We start from the raw sequence: 23,407 nt of genomic DNA, 5'->3' as shown, positions 1-23,407 counted from the left end.
TCTGTCCCAAAAATAAATAAACGTTGAAAAAAAAATTAAAAAAAAAAAGAAATGTACAAGGGTTTCGGGAAGCCCTGTGTCAGGAACCAGGGTCAAAGACAAATATTTGAACAAGAGATCCTCCTAGAGCTCTTATCATTTACGAAATGCAAGGGTTTTAGGAGCTCTGTGCCAGGAACCAGGGGCAGAGACCGAGATTTTATATTTTCTATCATCTCACGCCATCATAGTTTGACTTTGGTCAGATTTCTTCTGAGCCTCAGTTTCCTTATCTATAAAATGGAGATAATGTATCATATGATACATATAGTATATAATATCTTCATATTATTTTTTAGTGTTTACTTTTATTTTTGAGAGAGCGAGAGAACTAGCGAGCATGAGTGGGGGAGGGGCAGCGAGAGAGGGGGACAGAGGATCCGAAGCGGGCTCTGTGCAGACAGCAGGGAACCTGATGCGGGGTTTGAACTCACGAACCATGTCAGATGCCTAACAGACTGAGCCACCCGGGCATCCCTATATCTTAATGGCATCGCGGGAAATCCTCAGCATGTCCATCAGTGTAAGACTATATGCAATTTTGGGGAATAAGGATGGTAATACACTGGGGTACACCCCTCTGAATTCAGTACTTGGAGGATGCGGGGTGACAATGTGAGTAGGAAGTGGCTTTTGGCGAAGCGGGTTTGTAGCAAACTGCAGAGTGCATCGTGTTCACTCTGGTGAACTCTGGTAAATCTGATCTCCACCTGCCTTATCAGGTTCTGCGGTTTGGCTCGGAGAAAAGCCAGCATGGTCATAGTCCAGAAACAGATCTTTTGGTTTTGTTAGCCCAGGTAGGTATCTGGGAAGTCTTCAATGTTGTTAGCTTAGAAAGTAGGCTGTGGAGGTTCCTGAGGATGTACATCGAAATATCCAGGTGCTCTCTTTTAAATGTCCGTGACATTGTCACCCTGCAGCCTAGCTCTTGACCTGAGCCTCACAGACCTGCTTCTCTGCACTGACCCTAGAGACCACTGATCCTTATACCCTTTTTTCCTGCTCTTACTGAATTGGCTAGAGTTTTCAGTACAATGGTGCAGAGAATTATTGATAGTAGAACGCTTGTGGGCTTGTTTTCTCTGGTTTAAAGGGAAATCTTTCAACGTTTCCCACTAAGAATAATGTGTGTGTGTGTGTGTGTGTGTGTGTGTGTGTGTGTGTACGCGTGTTTTAAGGGATCCTTACCAGGTTATAGAAATTCCCATTTCTTCCTACTTTACTAAGTTTAAAAAAATTTTTTAAATGTTTATTTATTTTTGATAGAAAGAGAGACAGAATGTGAACGGGGGAGGGCAGGGAGAGAGGGAGACACAGGATCTGAAGCAGGCTCCAGGCTCCGAGCTGTCAGCACAGAGCCCGATGCGGGGTTCCTACTCACGAACTGCGAGATCATGACCTGAGCTGAAGTTGGCTGCTCAACCGACTGAGCCACCCGGCCTCCCCACTAAGTTTTTTTTTTTTTTTTAATTACCAATGGCTGCTAAAATTTGTCACTTTTTCTGTGTCTTTCTTGGCAATCACGACTTTTCTCTTTTAATCTGTAAATATGGTTTAAGTTACATTATCCAGTTTTCCAATAATAAACCAACATTGTATTCCAGGGGTAAACTCAACTTGTCATGATACATTATCCTTTTGGGGCTCAGTTGATTAAGTGTGTGACTTCGGCTCAGTTCATGATCTCATGGTTCGTGAGTTCGAGTCTTGCATTGGGCGCTGCGCTGACAGCACAGAGCCCACTTCGGATCCTCTCTCTCGCTCTCTCTCTGCCCCTCTCCAGCTTGTGCATGCTCTCTCCCTCTCAAAAATAAATAAATATTAAAAACACCTTATTCTTTTTACATATTGCTAATACTTCCTTTAGGATTTTTGCATCTATGTTCATGAATGGGATAAACCTGAAATTTTTGTTGTTGTTCACTATGCTGTCATGGGTTGAATTGTGCACCTGCAAAAAAGATGTTGAAATCCTAACCCCCAGTACCTCAGAATGTGACCTTATGTGGAAATAGTGTCATTGCACATGGGATTAGTTAGGGTGAGGTCATACTACTGTAAGGCAGGACCCTAACTCAATATGACTCGTATCCTTTATTTTGAAAAAATTTTTAATATTTATTTGTTTTTTGAGAGAGAGAAAAACAGAGTGTGAGTGGAGCAGGGGCAGAGAGAGAGAGGGAGACACAGAATCCGAAGCAGGCTCCAGGCTCTGAACTGTCAGCACAGAGCCCAAGGCGGGGCTTGAACCCACAAACTATGAGATCATGACCTGAGCCAAAGTTGGACGTTTAACTGACTGAGTCACCCAGGCACCCCATGACTCATGTCCTTATAAGAAGATGGCCAGGGGCTCCTGGCTGGCTCAGTCAGTGGAGCGTGCAACTCCTGATCTTGGGGGTGTGAGTTCGAATCCCACGTTTGGGGTAGAGTTTTCTTAATAAAAAAAGAAGACGGCCATGTGAAGACAGGGAGACACAGGGAGGATGCCATGTGGTAACAGGGGCAAAGAGTGAGTTAGGTAGCTGCAAGCCAGGGGGCACCAGAGGTTGCTGGAAAACCACCAGAAGCTAGAAAGAGGCAAGGAAGGGTTTACTATAGGTTCCACAGGGAGCGTGGCCCTACTGACATGGTTTCAGACTTCCAATCTCCAGAACTGGTCAGTGATAAGTATCTGTGTTTTAAGCCACCCAGTTTGTGGCATTCTGTTATGGCAGCCATGGGAAACAAATACACTATCTTCATAAAATGAATTGGGGGTTTTACCCTTTCCTCCCCATATTTTCTGTAAGAGTTTATATAACCTTAAATGAACTGCTTCTTGAATGTGTTGTACAACTTGACCGTCAAGCCACCTGGGCTTACTGGTTTCCTTGTGGGAAGATATTTCTTGAATACGAAATAAACTAGTCACCTGCTATGTATCTTCAGCACTGAAGATAGGCAGAGCCCTTGCCTTGAGTTCCTATAGACAGGAATAATATTCTAGAGGGGCGCCTGGGTGGCTTAGGTCATGATCTCAGGGTCCGTGAGTTCGAGCCCCACATCGGGCTCTGTGCTGACAGCTCGGAGCCTGGAGCCTGCTTCAGATTCTGTGTCTGCCTCTCTCTCTGCCCCTCCCCTGCTCGTGCTCTGTCTCTGTCTCTGTCTCTCTCTCTCTCTCTCTCAAAAATAAATAAACATTAATGTTAGTCATGGGGGAGGCTTCCACCACCAGGGAAGGGTGCTAGAACCTGCATCCCACAAAATTGAATTCCCAGTTTCGGGGGTCCGGCAGAGAGCAGGAGAGCCATTCTGGGGAGCTTGGGATCTCCTGCACTTTAGGAGATTCCTTCCTCAAAGTCCTCAGAGAACTCCATCTTGGCCTCTGGAATCCCACAGCAATTCCACCACTCTCTGACTTATCTTGAATGAGAAATGGGCTGGAGGTGCCTGGGCTAGGAGGCTAGCCAGCTGTAGCATGGGGGTGGGGAGCAAGGTCCCCAGTTCCGTGTTTCAGATCATCTTTGGTCTCCTGATGGTCTCCAAAAAGTCCTGCTACACACTCTTTGGAGCTCTGGGAGTAGTCCCATGGCAGCCTTATTGCTCTCTGAACTCACGCGATGGAGAAATCAGGACGGGAAAGGACAAGCACAGATCAGACAACTCGTGGTTTGCAGTGAGGGTTGGAGAAGGGGCTGTCCTGGGGCGTCAGATCCACCATGTTCCCTGGAGCTCCCCAGTGAAAAGGCCTTTGCACGTTGGGTTTGAGCTCAGGCATTCATAAACAACTTTATGGAGTCGCTTTCCCCAGCTCCGGACTTGCAAGTACAGGAATCGGATCCTGATTAACATATCAAAGACTTGTACAACTGAGCTCATGCTAGACCTCTTCCCAAGTCCCAACACTGCAAAGCCTGTAAAAACAACTGACATTGGAACCACACCCACAGAAGATAAGTGAACTTCTGGACCAAATGTAACCGTGTAGACTGTCTGCTAAAACAAATATATTAACATTCTTCATATAATCTAAAATTACTCATCATGTGAAGAACAATGAAACGCTCAACTCAAATGGAAAAAGATAATCAACAGGTGCCAAGAGGGAGGTGTAATGATCTGAAAAGCACTTTAAAACAGCTATTACAGTGGGGCGCCTGGGTGGCTCAGTCAGTTCAGTGTCTGACTTCGGCTCAGGTCATGATCTCGTGGTCTGTGAGTTCGAGCCCCGCATCTCGCTCTGTGCTGACAGCTCGGAGCCTGGAGCCCGCTTCGGATTCTGTGTCTCCCTCTCTCTATGCCCCTCCCCCACTCATGTTCTCTCTTTCTCTCTCTCCCTCTCTTAAACATAAGTAAATATTAAAATAAATAAAACAGGGGCACCTGGGTGGCTCAGTCGGTTAAGCGTCCGACTTCGGCTCAGGTTATGATCTCACAGTTTGTGGGTTCGAGCCCCGCATCGGGCTCTGTGCTGACAGCTTAGAGCCTGGAGCCTGCTTCAAATTCTGTGTCTCCCTCTCTCTCTGTTCCTCCCCCGCTCATGCTCTCTCTCTCTTTCAAAAATAAATTAAAACATTAAAAATAAAATAAATAAAATAGCAATTATAGAAATGATTGGATGAGCAATCATGAAAATCCTCCAAATATTGAAATGGAAAGTATTGGAATAGAAAAAACACAAAGATTAACCCCATGGAAATTTTTGAACTGAAAAATAAAATAACAACAACAAAAATAACTAGGTGGGCTCAATAGCAAAGAAAACAGAGAAAGGAGCCAGCGAACTTGAAGATAGATGAGTAGAACAACAGAGAGGAAAAAAAATATTGAAAAAAAATTTAACAGAAATTCAAGAATTCGTGGGATAACAACAAAAAGTCTGGTATTCAAGTTTTTGGAGTCCCAGGAAGAGAAATGTGAGGCAGAAAAAATATTTGAAGAAGTAATTGCCCAAACTTCTCAAGTTAGGTAAAAAACACAAACCTACAGATTCAACAAAACCTCAAACAGGATAAACCCAAAGAAATACATAGAAACACATATCCAGACACATCCTAATCAAATGGCTGAAAACTAAAGACAAATAAAAAATCTTGAAATCAGCAAGAGAAAAATTATTACCTGTAGAGAAACAATGATTTCAAAGACTGCATTTTTCTCATTGGAAACCACGAAGGCCAAAAGGAAATAGCACATTTTTAAAGTTCTTTTCGTTAAAAACTTCATTTTTTTTTTTTTTCATTTTGAGAGAGAGAGAGAGAGCGCGCACAAGTGGAGGAGGGGCAGAGACAGAGGGAGAGAGAATCTCAAGCAGGCTTTGCGCTGCCAGCACAGAGCCAGACACGGGGCTCAATCTCATGAACTGTGAGATCATGATCTGAGCTGAAATCAAGAGTCGGATGCTTAACCCGTCGAACCACCCAGGCACCCCAGGAATAGCATGTTTTGGAAGGGTCAAGAGGTTGAAAGACAAGAACTATCAACCATGATCCATATCCAGTGAAAATAACCTTCAGGGATGAAGGTGAAATAAAGACACTCTCATATAAAGGCAAACTGAAAGAATTCATAGCCAGCAGACGGACCTACTCTAAAAGAACTGCTAAAGGAAGTTCTTCAAACAATAAAAAGGAGACAGAAAGAAACCTAGTAGATCAGGAATGAAGAACAGCAATGGTAAATACCTTGATGGCTGAGAGCAAAAAAAAATTAACCTTGATGGGATGCCTGGACAGCTCAGTCGGTAGAGCCATGTGACTTCTGATCTCGGGGCTCTAAGTTTGAGGCCCACACTGGGTGTAGAGATTACTTAAAAACTAAAATCTTTAAAAAAGATTTAACCTTGGAACTAGAAGGTCTTATGCTAAGTGAAATAAGTCAATCAAAGAAAGGCAAATATTGTACGACTTCACTCCTATGTGTAATGTAAGGTGCAGAACAGGGGCGCCTGGGTGGCTCAGTCGGTTAAGCACCCAACTTCAGCTCAGGTCATGATCTCACGGTCCGTGAGTTCGAGCCCCACGTCGGGCTCTGTGCTGACACTCAGGGCCTGGAGCCTGTTTTGGATTCTGCGTCTCCTTCTCTCTCTGCCCCTCCTGCACTCAAGCTCTGTTCTCAAAACTAAATAAATAAATACAAACACTAAGATGCAAAACAGATGAACATAAGGGAAGAGAAGCAAAAATAATATAAACAGGGAGGGGGACATAACATGAGACTCTTAAATACAGAGAACAAACTGAGGGTTGCTGGAGGGGCTGTGGGTGGGGGGATGGGCTAAATGGGGAAGGGGCATTAGGGAGGACACTTGTTGGGATGAGCACTGGGTGTTATACATAGGGGATGAATCACTGGAATCTACTCCTCTGAAATCATCATTGCACTATATGCTAACCTGGATGCAAATTAAAATAAATAAATAAATACATACATAAACAAATAAAGAAAGAAAGAAAAATTCTGGTAAACATTTTAGATCAAGTCTATATGCCAAATCAGTCGGTAAAAAACACATTCTACCTAAAAAAAGGATTTAATCTTGATGAAGATTTTTTTTAATGTTTATTTCTGAGACAGAGAGAGACAGAGCATGAGCGTGGGAGGGGGAGAGAGGGAGGCACAGAATCCGAAACAGGCTGCAGGCTCTGAGCTGTCAGCACAGCGCCTGATGCGGGGCTCAAAGTCATGAGCCTTCGAGCTATGAGGTCATGACCTGAGCAGAAATCAGCCACTTAACCAACTGAGCCACCCAGGCGTCCCCCCGCCCTTCAAAACATACAATTTTAAAGGTGTATGCACCTAACAACAGAGTTCCAAAATACTCAAACCCAAAACTGTCAGAACTGAATAGACAAATAGACAAATCCAGAATTATAGCTGGAGACTTCAACACTCCTTCCCCATTGACAAAACTAGAAGACAGAAGCTCAGGAAGGATGTAGAAGAACTCAACACCACCAACAACCAACTGAATCTAACTGGCATTTATAAAACACTCAAGTCATGGGGCGCCTAGGTGGCTCAGTCGGTTAAGCATCAGACTTTGGCTCAGGTCATGCTCTCGCAGTTCGTGGGTTGGAGCCCCGCGTCGGGCTCTGTGCTGACAGCTCGGAGCCTGGAGCCTGCTTTGGATTCTGTCTCCCTCTCTCTCTGACCCTTCCCTACTTGCGAGCCTCTCTCTCTCTAAAAAATACACATTAAAAAATTTTTTATAAAACACTCATAACAGCAGAATGCACATCGTTCTCAAATATAAATCTAACAGAACATGTACAAGATCTATATGCTGATAGCTACAAACTACTGATGAAAAAATTTGAAGACCTAAACAGTTGGAAAGACGCACCACGTTCCTGGATGCCAATTCTCTCTAAATTGTTCTACAGATTTAAAGCAGCTTCAATTAAAATTGCAGCATGATTTTTTTTGTAGGTATAGTTAAGCAGATTCTAAAATTTATATGGAAGGCCAAAGGAACTAGAATAGCTAACACAATTTTGAAAAAGAACAAAGTTGGAGAAATCATACTACCCAATTTTTTAAAACTTTTTTTTAAATGTTTATTTATTTTTGAGAGAGAGAGAGAGAGCAGGGGAGGGGCAGAGAGAGAGGGAGACAGAATCCCAGGCAGGCTCCATGCTGTCAGCACAGAGCCTGACGTGGGGCTTGAACCCATGAACCATGAGATCATGACCTGAGCCGAAACCAAGAGTTGGATGCTTAACCAACTGAGCCACCCAGGCGCCCCTCACACTACCCAATTTTAAGGCTAGTTAATAGTGACAGAAATCAGATCAGTGTTTTCCTGGGGCTGAGGGCAGACACACAGAGGAACCAAAGGAAAGGATTATAAAGAGACACAGAGACAGTCTTGGAGTAGTGGATAAATTCATTATCTTACTTGTGGTGTTGGTTTCATTGATGTATATATGCGCCAAATTTATCAAATTGTACACTTTAAGTATGTATAGGTCAATTATACTCAATAAACCTATTTTTTTAATAAATTTTTTTAATGTTTATTTATTTTTGAGAGAGAGAGAGACAGAGTACAAGCAGGGGAGGAACAGAGAGAAAGGAAGACACAGAATCCAAAGTAGGATCCAGGCTCTGAGCTGTCAGCACGGAGCCTGATGTGGGGCTTGAACTCACGAACCATGAGATCACGACCTGAGTCAAAGTCAGATGTCCAACCGACGGAGCCATCCAGGCGCCCTCAATAAAGCTATTTTTTTTTTTTTAAAACGTATTCTTTCTAGGGGCACCTGGGTGGCTCAGTCGGTTAAGTGTCCAACTTCAGCTCAGGTCATGATCCAATGGTTTGCAAGTTCAAGGCCCGCATCGGGCTCTGTGCTGACAGCTCAGAGCCCGGAGCCTGTTTCAGATTCTGTGTCCCTCTCTCCCTCTGCTCCTACCCCACTCACATTCTGTCCCTCTCTCAAAAATTAACATTAAAAACATTAAAATAAATAAATAAATACACATTAAAAATTATAAAGGTATTCTTTCTATAAAGTCATATAGTACTTTTACATTTTTTAGGTGGCTGTTGGAAGCATGGATTTTGCTAGAGTGTTTAATTCTTAACCTCCAGGAATATTTTAGCTTGTAAAAAATAGCATATAGGAAGAATAATATGAGGGTAGGTTAGCATTGCAGTATATTTTATAAAATTATGATAAAAATAAAAAGGAATATAATCATAATAAGTCATTACCAGGCCAGTATTTATTAATTTTTTGAAGCTTTAGGTATAACAAGTAAGGAATACAGAACAGATAGGGTCCCTCCCCACTCCGCTTCTAGCTATTTGCAAAGAATCAAGAGGTTAATTTACAGTTGAACAATTCTCTACATTTCTATAATACCTTTTCAGAAGGCCTTGTAGTGTTATCAAAACTACCTGTCACCCCTTACTAAAATGCTCTACCTTAAAAAAATTGTAAATAAAAAGTTAGCCCTGTTAATCACATCATTTATTTTTTTGGTAACTACATAGAAATTTCAGCTCTAGAATTTTCTGTGTCTTCATCCTGCGTAGGGATAGGGAGGAATTCCTTTGACTCCCAGGCCAGTTATCTGTTAAAAAAAGAAAAGAGAGAAACTTTGCTAAAAGATAACTCCCAAGTATTCTTTAAAAGCAGTTTTGTGATTCATAACACTATTATTTAGCCACCAATCATCCTTGTTTTATTTCCTATCATAAAAAGGGATTACTTGATTAGGTGGTCCATTGATAATAATCCAACTGGCAACCATCTACAATTAACTTGTATTTAAACCTGAATTTGGGGCACCTGGGTGCCTCAGTTGGTTGAGCGTCCAACTGTTGATTTTGGCTCAGGTCATGACCCCGGGGTTGTGGGATCGAGCTCAGAGTCGAGCTCTGTGCTGAGCATGGAACCTGCTTAAGATTCTCTCTCTCTCTCTCTCTCTCTCTCTCTCTCTCTCTCTCTCTCTCTTTCTCCGTTTGCCCCTCTCACCAGCTTGTGCGTGGTCTTTCTCTCTAAAATAAAATTTAAAAATACCTGATTTTATTTCTACCATCTTCTTATTTCTTTTCAGCTTGAGAGGTCTATGACTTTTACCAGTGTTTGTTTTGTTGCAAAAAAGAAGTTAAGAAACCCAAAGATATTTTTGTGACATCAAAACAATCACCTGATCTTTTTAAAAAATTTTTTTAATGTATATTTATTTTTGAAAGAGAGAGAGAGAGAGAGAGAATAAGTGGAGAAGGGGCAGAAAAAAGAGGGAGACAGAATACAAAGCAGGCTCCAGGCTCTTAACTGTCACAGCACAGAACCCAAAGGGGGTTTGAACTCGCGAACTGTGGGATCATGACCTGAGCTGAAGTCAGACGCTTAACTGACTGAGCCACGCAGGCTCCCCTCAATTGATCTTATAAACATGTTTCAAACACTGGTTTTCCAAGCCCATTCTACCAATTTATAGAATTTCAACAAGCACTACTGAAGCCCCAAAATATTTTGAAGTACACCACAAAGTAGGCTGAACACATCGTCCTGGGCTTATAGTCTAGAAAATCTAAATAAAAAAATTTTTAGGCTATTTCTTAAATGTTGATTTATTTTTGAGAGAGAGAGAGTGCAACAGGGGAGGGGCAGAGAGAGAGAAAGAGAGAGGAAGAGAGGATCCAAAGCCGGCTCCATGCTGATGCCAGAAAGCCCGATGCGGGGCTCAAACTCATGAACCTCGAGATCATGTCCTGAGCCGAAGTCAGACGCTCAACCGACTGAGCCAGGCGCCCCTGAATAAAATGTTTTTAAAAGTCTAGCATGATGTTTACAAGTATGAAAAGGCACTAATGGCTCAGTTACTTAGCCAAAGATCTCCCCAATCTCACCCTCAAGATAAAAGAAAGAGCCAGATCACCTTGAAGATCCCACCAGCCTGAGGCTGCTGCAGAAGCTTCTCCGCGTCCATTCCATCCCGGGCACATGTCACGTACATTTCAGAGTAGTCCTTCCCTCCGAAGCAGCATGATGTTGTTTTATCAACAGGCAACTTCACAGTTTGGAGTCTTTTCCCTAGAGGAGCAAATATTTTATTGAAAGTCTAGCTCCAGCAAATCTCCAACCTGCACAGCCTTTCTGGACTCCTTGCAGAGGATTAGGGATATTCCAAAAAGAGGAGTCAAAAAGTGGAGGTCAGATATCAGCCATGTATTTGACTTAACCTTCCCTGATGATTTGTGTTGGCCCAAAAGACTTACCTCCGCAGGAAAGGAAGACTGACTGTAAATTCGGGGCTATATGTTTGGCCTTTATTTCCAAAATCACCCTACCGAGACCTTTGAATATATCTCTGTATAACTTTGTCAGTAATGTAGTTTCTCCCGTTGCTAGTGTCTGTTTTTTTCTAGATAGGGCAGGGATTTTTTTTTATTTTTTATTTTTACCTGTCTCAGGATCTAAACGAATCACTCTTCCTCCATTGTAACAGGCCACCCAGAGCTTCCCCTCAGCATCAATACACATTCCATCCGGAATTTGTTCCTCTTTCTCCAGCTTATACACACTTCTGCGGTTGGCTGTAGTTAAAAACAAACAAATACACACATGCGTACAACGAAACAACAGGCCGCTCAATACTGAGCATCAGACAGTGATGCTCAAGCTGCCTGTAAATCCTGATCACGTTTGCTTAGTCAGGGTCTGGCATGTGAGATGATTCAGAAGAGCTCATAACTTTATTTTTTATTATTATTTTTTTAATGTTTATTTCTTTTTGAAGGAGAGAGAGACAGCATGACTGAGGGAGGAGCAGAGAGAGAGGGAGACACAGAATCCGAACCAGGCTCCAGGCTCTGAGCCATCAGCACAGAGCCCGATGCAGGGCTCAAACCCACGAGCCACGAGATCATGACCTGAGCTGAAGTCAGAGGCTCAACCGCCCGAGCCACCCAGGTGCCCAAGAGTTCATAACTTTAAAACAAAAACGTCCAGGGGTGCCTGGGTGGCTCAGTTGGTTAAGCATCTGACTCCTGGTTTCGGATCAGGTCATGATCTCGTGGTTTCGTGAGTTCAAGCCCCGTGTCTGGGTCTGTGCTGGCTGCCCAGAGCTTGCTTGAGATTCTCCCTCTCCCTCTCTCCTTCCCCAACTCATGCTCTGTCTCTCTCAAAATAAATAAACTTTAAAAATTAAATAGATAATAAAAAACAAAAATGTCCAGAAATGTAAGTGGGCACTCCTCAACAAAGGATTTTTACCACATGATTTGGGGATGATCATACTCTCTTTGGTTTGGGTACAGACCTATCTGTCTAAGCTTTCAGAGGAGGAGAGAAAAAAAGTAGAAATTTTTTAATGTTTATTTATTTTTGAGAGAGAGATTGCAAGTACGGGAGGGGCAGAGAAAGAGAGGGGGACAGAGGATCCGAAGGGGGCTCCACACCGACAGCAGAAAGCCCCATGCGGGGCTCAAACTCACGAGCCATGAGATCATGACCTGAGCCGAAGTTGGACGCTCAACTGTCTGAGCCACCCAGGTGCTCCAAAAAGTAGAATTCTTAATAAAATACCAATAGTTCTCTTTGAGGCTGGCCGGAACTGAAGCTCTGGCACATCTTAGATACATTTCAGTCTATGGTTAGACCTGATACATTTCAGTTTATGGTTATAAAAATAATGGTACCACGTGAACAGTTCACGTGCAAAAACTAGTAAGATGTACCAGTTCTGTTTCTGCCAAATGCTCCAAAATCATCTTATCAAAACTAAACACTGAAGAGCTTGTTCCTGGGGCGCCTGGGTGGCTCGGTCGGTTAAACATCCAACTTCGGCTCAGGTCATGATCTCGTGGTTTGTGAGTTCGAGCCCCACGTCGGGCCCTGTGCTGACAGCTCAGAGCCTGGAGCCTGCTTCCGATTCTGTGTCTCCCTCTCTCTCTCCCCCTCCCATGCTCGCACTCTGTTTCACTCTCTCTCTCCCTCTCTCAAAAAATAAGCATTAAAAAAATTGTTTTAATAAAAAAATAAAAAAATGCGTAAGTAAAATGGGTAAAAACAGTCATAAAACAGAGCACTTTATATTTCAGAGCAAAAACATCAGTACTGAAATAGTTTGCCTCTGGTTAAATTATACGAGAGTCTTGTGATTTTTTTTCATGTCATTTTCATTATGGGTTTGGCTCTTGTGGTTTGGCACCTTTCACAAAACAGTTTCAAGCACTCCCTTCTAGATTTTTCTCAAGAACTCCTTCCCTCCCAGCTTCCAACTACGGCTCATGTAGAACCCATTGACAGAATTGAACAATCTGCAACTACTTTGTAAACTTCTCTATTTTGGAAGATTATTCATCTGTCTCTGAGTAGCTTCCTATGGTTAACTAAAGCGCAAGTGAGAGATTTCAACCCCAAACCTTAACTTTCTGTTCCTTTAGCTCATTGTCCTGTGTATTGCTTCCCTATAGGCACATCCTGGTAGAATAGGATCCATTATAAGGTGAGCCTCTTTCTAGAGATGGTGGCAAGAAAGGGAATTAAGGATCTATTCATATTGTTGCAACGGCGGCCACCATTAGTTGTGTTGAGGGCCATGGCTTCACTGGAAAAAATAGTCAAGTCTGTGTAATTGTGACTATACTGGCATAGTAACCACCAGACAGACCCTTATTTGACAAGTGAGGACCTTTTTTTTTAAGCTTACTTACTTATTTGTTTAGAGAGAGCCTGACTCAGGGCTCGAACTCACAAACCGTGAGATCGTGACCCGAGCCGAGATCAAGAGTCGGATGCTCAACCGACTGAGCCACCCAGGCGCCCCTCCCAAATGAGGACTTTTTCAGACGAGTTGAGGAAGAGGCAGCTTACTGGTTACATACAGAGGGGGACAAAAAAACTCACCAGCAGTATTAAAAAGAATAATGAAAAAGTACATACAGATCTTTCCTGTCTGCAGGTCGTAGTCAAAGGCATCCACGGAGTAGGACAGGCTGTCGATGTAATAGAAGATTTTGTGGTCCAGGGACCAATCCAAACCATTGGAGATGTCCACCTGGTCAAAGTACTTTTCCACGTGGTGGTCAGGAAAGAGCGAGTACAGGGAGCCCTGGTGCCGCTCCAGAACTGCTGGGGCCGTTTCCTCGGCCATGGTGCCTACAAAGCCCAAAAAGCACCGAGGTTAGCTCCACAGCATCTTGCCCCAGGGCTCCCTGCCCATCATCAAATCAAGGACATGATCATACAATCCCAACCTGGGTCCCCTGTTTCCAAAAATGACAACTACTGGGGTGCCTGGGTGGCCCCGTCAGTTGAGCGTCCGACTTCGGCTCAGGTCAAGATCTCAATGGTTTGTGAGTTCGAGCCCTGTGTCGGGCTCTGTGCTGTCCGGGCAGAGCCTGCTTCGGATCCTCTGTCCTCCTCTCTCTGCCCCTCCCCCACTTGCGCCCTCTCTCTCTCTCTCTCAAAAATAAACATTAAAAAATTTTAAATAAACGACACCTACCTTGCTTATAATGCAAATTAAACTTATACCAACAGGTTACGGATAGTTCTTCCAGACAAGAAGGAGTACATGTTCGCCAACCCCATTTTCTTGGCCTGAGCACAACTATAACGTCTGTAACTATGTAGCTATTTGGGAACTCTGAAAAGTACATATCAGGCAGCTCCGGGGAAGAACACCAGAATGTGCAATGCCACCTAACTGGTGGGGAGTGCTCTGTTTTATTTTCCAGTATGTCCCAGCTTGAACTCAACGCGGCCTGGAACTTGGACGTGAGCGCTGTGGTGAAGACCGGGATCCAAGAGGAACCCTCTGAATCTGGCCCAGGGAGCAGAAAAGGAAACTCTGGAGGCTCAGAGACTGGGTATTTTCCACGCCTTTCTCCGTTCCGTCAGTTCCGTGGCAAGGGTAGCAACGGCAGACGGTGGCCAGCAACAGAAACTGCAGGAACCACGACTCAGGGAAGGGGACATTCCTCTCCATTTGGTGAAGGTGTAGCTCCAAAAAGGCAGAGCCAAACACTGCTGTGTTTACGTTCTCTCTCTCTCCCTCCCTCCTGCTGCTTGGCCCCCAGAGACAGCACCGTCCTAGAGACAGGGTGCTTTCTGGCTGGAGGAGTGACAAGGAGAGAGCCAGGAAAATGGAAGGCACCCAGAAATAGTGAAGAGGGATGTTGCTCAGAAATTGGCATCCCATAAAGCTCTTGATGATCTCCGGGCTCATCTTCAACTTGTATGTGCACGAATCTGGTTCTAATTAGCATACCAAAGACTGGGAATGAAGCTGTGGTTAGAACTCCTGAGTCTCAGACCGGCGCTGAGTGGCCCACATGGGGACCAGATCCTAGGAGCACCTCACAGACAGCAGGTCACAGCTTTTCTGGTAAATGCTCTGAACCTAAACATAGAGGTTGCTTACTAAGACGAATGTGTCAAGATTTGCCGTAGGATTTTTTTTTTAGTTTTTTTTTAACGTTTATTTATTTTTGAGAGACAGAGAGAGAGAGAGAGAGAGAGAGAGACATAGAGTGTGAGCAGGGGAGGGGCAGAGAGAGAGAGGGAGCCACAGAATTCGAAGCAGGCTCCAGGCTCTGAGCTGTCAGCGCAGAGTCTGATGCGGGGCTTGAAACCATGAACTTTGAGATCATTCCCTGAGCTGAAGTCGGATGCCCAACCGACTGAGCCGCCCCAGGCGCCCCAAAAATCACATGTTCCGATGGGGCTTGCATGTACATATATAAAGACAACACAGGGGCACAGGGGCACCCGGGTGGCTCAGTCAGTTAAGTGTCCGACTCTTGATTTTGGCTCATGTCCTGATCGCATGGTTCCTGAGATCAAGCCCTGACTGGGGCTCTGCACTGACAGCAAGGAGCCTGCTTGGAATTGTCTCTTTCCCCGTCTCTCTGCCCTTCTTGTGTGCGTGCTCTCTCTCTCTCTCTCTCAAAACAAGTAAACATTAAAAAAAAGACAACTATAGCATAAATAAGTGAAGATCAATTGAAGTGGTAAAATATTGGTTCTAGACTGCAAAAAGTTAACTGTATATTTTGCAATCTCTTCAGAAGCCCTTAAAAACTATACAGAGAGATAGAGTAAAAAGATCACCACAAATAAATTAAAATTGAATTCTAAAACAATGTTCACACAACCCAAAAGCAGGCAGGAAAGGGGAAACAGAGGAACAAAAAATACAGAGGGAAGGAAGAGAAAACAACTAACAAAACGGTAGATCTAACTCAAAACATATTAGTAATTACAGTAAATGTAAATAACCTAAACACATCAATTAAAATATTTTCAAGATGATTTAAAAAAAATCCAACTATCTGCTAGGTATAAGAAACTCACTTCAGATATAATGATACAGACAGTGACTAAGTGAAAGGATAGGAAAATCTACACCATGCAAATATTGATCAAAATATTAGGCGACCCTGACGACATCTTTATTTTGTCTCACAAAGTGCCACAGAACTGGGGCGCCCGGGTGGCTCAGTTGGTTAAGCGTCTGACTCTTGATTTTGGCTCAGGGCATGATCCCAGGGGCATGGGATTGAGCCTGCATCAGGCTCTGAGCTGAGTGTGGAGCCTGCTTAAGATTCTCTCTCTCTCTCTCTCTCTCTCTCTCTCTCTCTGCCCCTCCCCTGCTCATGCTCTCTTTCTTTAAAAAAAAAAAACGAATAAAACATTAATAATAAGAATAACAAGAATAATAAATTTAAAAAACAAGGGGAGGGACGCCTGGGTGGCGCAGTCGGTTAAGCATCCGACTTCAGCCAGGTCACAATCTCACAGTCCGTGAGTTCGAGCCCCGCGTCGGGCTCTGGGCTGATGGCTCAGAGCCTGGAGCCTGTTTCCGATTCTGTGTCTCCCTCTCTCTCTGCCCCTCCCCCGCTCATGTTCTGTCTCTCTCTGTCCCAAAAATAAATAAACGTTGAAAAAAAAAATTAAAAAAAAATAAAATAAATAAAAAACAAGGGGAGTTGGATGGGACTATATTCTTCAAACATGGCAGTGTCATAAAAAACAAGAAAGGCTATGTACTGTTCCCAACTAAAGAAGATTAAAGAGACATGTCAAGTAAATGCAATACATAATCATAGACTAGATCCTGTGCCAGAGGGGAAAAAATGCTATAAAGGACATTATTTGGTTAATGGCCAAACTGGAATATAGACAGTACATCAGATGAAATTGTACCAATGTAATTTTTTAATGTTTTGTTTAATGTTTATTTATTTTTGAGACACAGAGCACAAGCGGGGGAGGGGAAGAGAGAGAGGGAGACACAGAAACCGAAGCAGGCTCCAGGCTCTGAGCTGTCAGCACAGAGCCCAATGCAGAGCTCGAACCCATGCACCGTGAGATCACGACCTGAGCTGAAGTCGGACGCTTAACCGACTGAGCCACTCAGGAGCCCCAAAACTTTTTATTTATTTATTTGTCTAAAAAAATTTTTTTAATGTTTTTAAATTTATTTTTGAGAGAGAGAGAGAGAGACAGAGTATGAGCAGGGGCAGGGGCGGGGGTGGGGGGGCAGAGAGAGAGGGAGACAGAATCCACGAAGCAGGCTCCAGGCTCTGAGCTGTCAGCACAGAGCCTGATGCGGGGCTCGAACCCGCGAACCACGAGATCATGACCTGAGCCAAAGTCGGATGAAGTCGGTTAACTGACTGAGCCACCCAGGCACCCCACAAAACCCCTATTTTAAAACTCATTTAAACTACAAAAGTACCATGCACGCTTTAGTCTCTGCTGGAGACAGAAATTGAAAGGGATATTTATGAAGCCTTTCTCACGGGATTTTGTTTTCAGTCAAAGGCTACTCAAGTAATGATAAAAGACCCCAAGACCCATTACCAGTACAACTCTAAGTCTTGCTTATCGCCAAGGCTCAGTCAACAGGTGCTAGAGATAAACCATACCAGCAAAGTATCTCCCAGCGGGATCCACCTTCCCATCATTGAATCGATTGTTTTTCTTATCTTTATCTACTGTGGCCAGGACAGCCACCGACTGATCTTCCCAGTTCAAAGCACAGAACTTTGTTCCAATGGTGGCGACGTAGCCTCCTGACTGGCGAAGGGCCACAGAGCTGATGGGGGCATCTGCAGAAGCAAAAGCAGCATTCAGGACTCCACACGTGGGCCAGCGGCCCAGCGGCCCAGCGGCCCAGCGCAGGCATCGTGCCACCAGACATCCCCGAGGGGATTCCAGCTCTTTTGACAATGGGAGTGCCCTCTCCCTTCAGTTGGAGGGTGCAGACTCCCTAACCGAGTATATTCATTCAGCAGTGTTCTGGGCAGCAGGGCTAGAACGGGGAATGAAACCCAACTCTTCTGGAAGCTTCCAGTCTAGTGGGAGAAGCAGGGAAGTCACACCGTGACACACTGGGGCGGGTGTCACATCAAGTTCGAAGGAGGGGGTCCCTAACTGGGGTGGGGGGACAAGGGGACACCAGAGTAGCTGTCACAGAGCAAGTGATGCTCGATTCACCTGGTCTCCAGGATACCCAGAGCTACAAACTGCGTTTGGTTCTGGTAACTAGGCTTTGCGACATCTCACTCTCCCTCCGAAACAGGGCTTGTCTCTCTTTTTTTCTTTTTTTTTATATTATTTTTGAGAGAGAGAGAGACACAGAATCCGAAGCAGGCTCCAGGCTCTGCTCTGTCAACACAGAGCCTGATGTGGGGCTTGAACTTACGAACCGCGAAATCATCACCTAAGCCAAAGTCTGACGCTTAACCGACTGAGCCACCCAGGCGCCCCTCTCCTTTCTTTCAAGTAGGCTTCACAACCAGTGCCGAGCTTGAACTGACGACTCTGATCAAGACCTGAGCTGAGATCAAGTGTCGGACGCTTAACCGACTGAGCCACCCAGGCGCCCCTACATTTTGTACTTTTTAAATGTTAGGTTTCCTGGGTTTAATATTTTTCCGCGTATAAGGAGACTTCTTCCTCTGAAGTGGAGAGATTGATTACCATGGTGAGCAATCACAGGAAACCAACTGACCGGAATTTATTTTGAAAACATTTTCTGAGCACCTCTTCAACAAGCACAAGGCGCCAGGTGCTCCGGGAGCAGGTCTTAGCTAAAAGCCCTGTTCAGAAGTTGATTCCAGCCATCGAGGGGCCCGGAGAATGTGCGGGACACTATTGGGAAGGTCACATTCTCATCATGGATCCTGACCTGTGGCCTGAGACTTCCTAAGTGACTGCTGACATCATAAGCCTTTTCTATGGTTTGTGGGGGGTAGTTTGCAGATTGGAGGTGGGGATATATCCCTAATGTGTGCAGGCTGGCAAAGAGAGACTGGGGAAGGCAACAGGTCCCTCTCCCCACTCTGACCGCTGGTCACAGTCGCTTTGCCTCCAGCCGAACTGATATGCCTGGGTGAGTTAAAAAGCTGTTCCCTCTTGGGGCGCCCAGGTGGCTCAGTAGGTTGAGCGTCTGACTCTTGGTTTCGGCTCAGGTCATGCTCCCTTCTCTCTCTGCCTCTCTCCTGCTCTCTCTCTCTCTCTCTCTCTCAAAATAAATTTAAAAAATTAAAAAAAAGAAGCTGTTCCCACTCATTAAAAAAAAAAAGTTTGAAGTCACCAGTTCTGGGATGAGCCGTCCGAGGTCACAGGAATTCCTGGTATCTCTTCTCATGAACACAAAATAAGCAACTTCCTTATCTCTAACCAAGCCCACACCCTTCAAGCCAGAGAATGAGAAACCCCTCCACTGGGGATCACGTGGCCATAAACAATCTCATCCAAATGCCCTTGAATTTCGTCCTGAATCTTATTTTGTTACCATGACCGGATAGGCCTGGTTGATGCTTTGTAAGTCTGAAAGCCCTTCTTTTTATGTTCAAAGGGATATGCCTGTTATTTCTTTTCGCGGATTGAGGGCTTGGCCTGACCCAGGATAAGACAGCCTTTGCTGTGCCACAAACGGGGTCTGCAACTTTTAAAGCTGCTCCCGAGGATGTTTGGAAAGACCCTACTGTGCGCCCCCTGAGCAAAACAAGATGGGGAAATGTTGCCGTCTCCCCCACAGAGGAAGAGGAAAGTATTGACCATCCAGAAGTTTCTCCTGGGTCAAAGTGGGAGGACACAGGGGATACAGAGAGCAGGACAATCCAAAAGTGTTAAAGCATATCTAGTACCCTTTACCAGGAAGGTCCCTGGGGAATGACACATCAGGTGACAGCCACTCCCCAGGGAAAAGACAGCCATCCGGGCAGGACCCAGGGAGAGCCCCGCCTTCATCCTTACCCACGGTCACTTGCTGCACTCCCTTGCTGAGCGAATCCCACCGGCAAACCTTTTTTGCCGGAATATCGACGAAGAGCAGAGAGTTGGACGCCTCCTCCCACACGGGAGATTCGCCGCACCGGCAGTTCTCCGGCAAAACACACTCAATCTTAACGGAAGACATGATCATGCGAGAGATCTCTGGAAGGTTAACAGAGATAAGATAAAATGTAACCGCGTCGGGCAACTTCAGCAAAACACCTGGCCTGAGGCGCTGGTAAGTGCAGACTGGGTTTTTACCAGAACGGGAAAGCCACTTTTCCCTTCATCAGAACAAAGTAACGCCATGTGGCAGGAAGACACGCATAGGAAAATGAAGACAGAGCTGACAGTCCGGCATGAGACATCTTCAACTGACTTACTTCCCAGTGCCTATTTTCAAGCTATCTTTTGAAAAGAGAGGGGGGAAAAAAATCACAACACCCCAACATCCATACCTCGGTGCCAATGACCCTCGGAGAGCTGGCCGCTCGGACGGGGTAAGGCTGCCCTTTATGCCTGCGCCCGAGCCCCCAAGGTGGGGCGGGGGCGGGCAGCTCCCTCATTGGTGGCCCCTCCCCCGCCTGCAGCACACCAGCTCCCGCCGCCCTCCCCCTGCGCGGATGGTGCGGATTCCCTTCTCTGACCGCTCGAAGGCCAGAACCTTCCTGCTCTGCCTTTTTCTGAACGGCACTTTTCGAAATACGTTCCTCCGTGAACCGAATGAGAACGGACACCCCTTTTCAACTGCCCGCGATGGAAGGGGTGCAGAAAAGGGCACGGTCTGGGCACCCCCGTGGGACAGCCTCTCAGCTGTTTCTGGCCGCCTAGCAAGGCACGGTGCCAGTTTGGCAAGGAGTCTGAACTCCGCAGGCAGGAACATTTCATGCTGGGACTTTAGGCCAGAGCGTGACCAGCGAACGGGGAGAAGACAAAGAAAAACGATCAGAAAAGAAACAAATAAACCAACAACATTACCTAAGTAACCCCGTGGGCGAGGAAAAACAGGCAACTTTCTCCCTGGCATCTTTCTGCTTTGAAGTGAGGGGTCCCACCCACGGATGGGGCAAATGAGTGACACGGGGAAAGGGAAAAGAATCTTTGTTTTAATTAAATTTCCTTCGATATATTGCTTTTTTTTTTTTTTTTTTTTTTTTACAAGAGACACGGCTCAAATAGGCTTTAAATGCTGACTGCCAGCGTCGTAGCATTCGGAATCCGCGCCGGCTGTTAAAATTTGGCACGGGCTCCAAAGGCCTTCCTGCTATCAGTCTGAGATAAGGCCCAAGATCAGACGCGGGACTTTTGCAACAGCGACTTCTAACCCCGCGCCCCCGGCGTGCAAGCCAGGCGCGCCGGCAAACGTCCTTTTCCCGCCCGGGGTTTTCGGGCACCCGCGGCCCGGCAGGGGGGAGCGGGCACGCGGCGGCGGGTGCCCCCGCTGCACCTGCGGTACCTGTGCGGGTGAGGGGCTTCCGCGCGACCCGGTGGCGCCGCTGCAGCCTCGGGCGACCGCGAGGCCCTGGGGAAGCTGCAGGTCGAGGCCGCCCGGTGCACGGGCCGGCCGAGCGGGGGCGTGCAGGGCGCGGGGTCCCCGGGGCGCGCAGGGGGCAGTCGGTCTCCGGCCGGCAGGCCCCGGTCGGAAGAGCGGGCCGAGGGGCTTTCGCTAGGCGGTCGCCAAACCTTTCCTCCCCCGGAGAGTGGGGGGGGGGGGGGGGGACGGGGAGGCCGGCCCGACCCCGGCACTCACCAGGCTGGCGACCTGCAGGCGGCTCAAAGGTCAGGCAGCCCAGCCGGGAGGGCCGGGCGGGGGACGCGGCGGGCTCGCAGGTGGGGGGGGGGGGACTCGCAACCCCCAACGCTGGGCCCCTCCTCCGGGGCTCCTGGAAGAATCCTACGAAGCCACCCCGGACAGGGGGGAGGGGGCGGGGCACAGGCTTGGAGCCCGCGGGACCTAAGCCTGGGAGTTTGGACTGAGAGCTCGAGTTTATCTCTTACATAAACAAGAAAAATGGTTAAAACGCCTAGCAGAGATTGCGGTCGAGGGTCCGGTTGAACACAAGCAGGTGAAAAAAAGGAAAGAACAAAGCGGTTAAACAAATCCACCCTTTTCCTAGCGGAGAAGAAAGCCTGGTGGCTGGAGGCCAACTCTTGCGAAGCGTTTTTGGTGGGGGAAGCGGAAAGGCTTTGTTTGATTGGATTTAAAGATCCTATCGATCCTAAGTACGGTTCAGCTCCACACTCTTCGCAGTTTCTCTAAAGAACCTCCAAGTTTAAAACAGTGCAAAAAAAAAACCCAAACCAAACCAAACAAACAAACACAAAATTCAGGGAGGGAGGTAAACAGAACGGTGGTTGCCGCTGGGGGGATGGGAGCCGGATATTAACTGTGAAGGGGTGAAAGGAATTTTCTGGGGTGATGGACGTGTATCCGGATGAACGTCTGCGTTGCACAGAAATACGAACTGTCAAAAGTCATCGGGGTGGTTACGCTTGAGATTTGTGTGTTTTATTGTATGTGTTGGACGCGAGGTCGGTGCTGCCTCATTATTTGTTTTTAAATGTTTATTTTTATTTTTGAGAGAGAGAGAATGAGCTGAGCGCGGGAGCGGCAGAGAGACAGAGGAGGGTAGAGGATCCGAGGCGGGCTCTGCGCTAACAGCAGTGCGCCGGATGCGGGGCTCGAACTCATGAGCCAGGAGATCATGCGCTGAGCCGAGGTGAGTCACCCAGGCGGCCAGTGCCACCTCATTATTGATCTCTCTCAATCCGGTGTCACGTTCCTTGCCATCTGCACTGCCCTAAAACCCCTTAGCACACTCAAGTCACAATCACTGTTGGAGTTCCAGTTGAAGGGCCAGAAACCAAGATGGAAAGAAAGGCACATGGCTCTAGACGGGCAGGAGATGGTTGGAGGAATCGCCGCTCAAAGTTTAAGGTTAGAAACTTAGAGTAACTGGCACTTCCGGCCTCAATTATTTCCCCTTCATCCCGGGGAGGTTACTTAAGTCAACCGCTCTCCCGTGCCCCCATTTAAAGATGGGAAAACACAAGTCTACAAAGTGAGGAGACTCCCAGTCACACATTAAGCTGGGAGAGTTCTGGCAAATAGGCCAAACCATCAGTAGAAAAATAAGAACCTGGGGCGCCTGGGTGGCTCAGTCGGTTAAGCGTCTGGCTTCCATTCAGGTCATGATCTCTGGGTTCGTGGGTTCGAGCCCCATATCGGGCTCTGTGCTGACAGCTCAGAACCCGGAGCCTGCTTCCCATTCTGTGTCTCCCTCTCTCTCTCTGCCCCTCCCCTGCTTGCACTCTGTGTGTGTGTGTGTGTGTGTGTGTGTCTCTCTCTCTCAAAAATAAAAACATTAAAACAAAAACAAAAACACTTGAAGGACGCTTCCTTGGGTGGGGCCAAGAACGGGACCACGGTCTCCAGATGCTTCTCTGGGGTTCTATTGTGTCCTCTCCCTATCACATGGCTTCTGCTACCTCCCTAATGCTGACGACACCCCAAACTGTATCTCAGCCCCGACCTCTCCCCCCAAACCGCAGGCTGGTAGTTCAGAGGCTCTCTACTCGACTGCCCCCACGGAGCTGTCCCAAACCAATCACATTATTCTCCACAAACCTGGGAATGG

The 23,407-nt window shown here is 46.3% G+C and overlaps 1 protein-coding gene across 3 annotated transcripts; it reads right to left on the bottom strand.

Moving 5' to 3' along the window:
* Nucleotides 1-8,726: 8,726 nt before the first annotated feature.
* Nucleotides 8,727-21,604, bottom strand: RGN (regucalcin). 3 transcript variants are annotated; one of them, XM_040468786.1, is made up of 7 exons: nt 21,520-21,604; nt 19,752-19,931; nt 17,414-17,596; nt 13,422-13,637; nt 10,940-11,071; nt 10,414-10,568; nt 8,727-9,099 (listed from the first exon to the last, which is right to left on the bottom strand). In XM_040468786.1, exons 2-7 carry the CDS (start codon nt 19,918-19,920, stop codon nt 9,049-9,051), a joined length of 906 nt encoding a protein of 301 aa, XP_040324720.1. In that variant the 5' UTR covers nt 19,921-19,931; nt 21,520-21,604; the 3' UTR covers nt 8,727-9,048. The 3 variants fall into 3 exon arrangements, with proteins under 3 accessions (XP_040324720.1, XP_040324721.1, XP_040324719.1); XM_040468787.1 differs by lacking the exon at nt 21,520-21,604 and adding an exon at nt 21,226-21,477; XM_040468785.1 differs by lacking the exon at nt 21,520-21,604 and adding an exon at nt 20,228-20,357.
* Between the last annotated feature and the right edge of the window lie 1,803 nt (nt 21,605-23,407).

This window comes from Herpailurus yagouaroundi, unplaced genomic scaffold (genome assembly GCF_014898765.1).
Source record: "Herpailurus yagouaroundi ecotype Mexico unplaced genomic scaffold, PumYag 67793, whole genome shotgun sequence".
Taxonomy (NCBI): domain Eukaryota; kingdom Metazoa; phylum Chordata; class Mammalia; order Carnivora; family Felidae; genus Herpailurus; species Herpailurus yagouaroundi.
This window is presented reverse-complemented; position numbering and strand designations above follow the sequence as displayed.

Bases quoted from the DNA above. Each gene is read 5' to 3' on its own strand.
- RGN (XM_040468786.1), bottom strand. From the start codon at position 19,920: ATGATCATGTCTTCCGTTAAGATTGAGTGTGTTTTGCCGGAGAACTGC. The intron at 13,638-17,413 runs GTATGGTTTATC...TGGGCTTTGTAG, and splicing joins CGCTGGGAGATACTTTGCTG to GCACCATGGCCGAGGAAACG. The intron at 10,569-10,939 runs GTAAAAATAAAA...TTGCTCCTCTAG, and splicing joins TCGTTTAGATCCTGAGACAG to GGAAAAGACTCCAAACTGTG.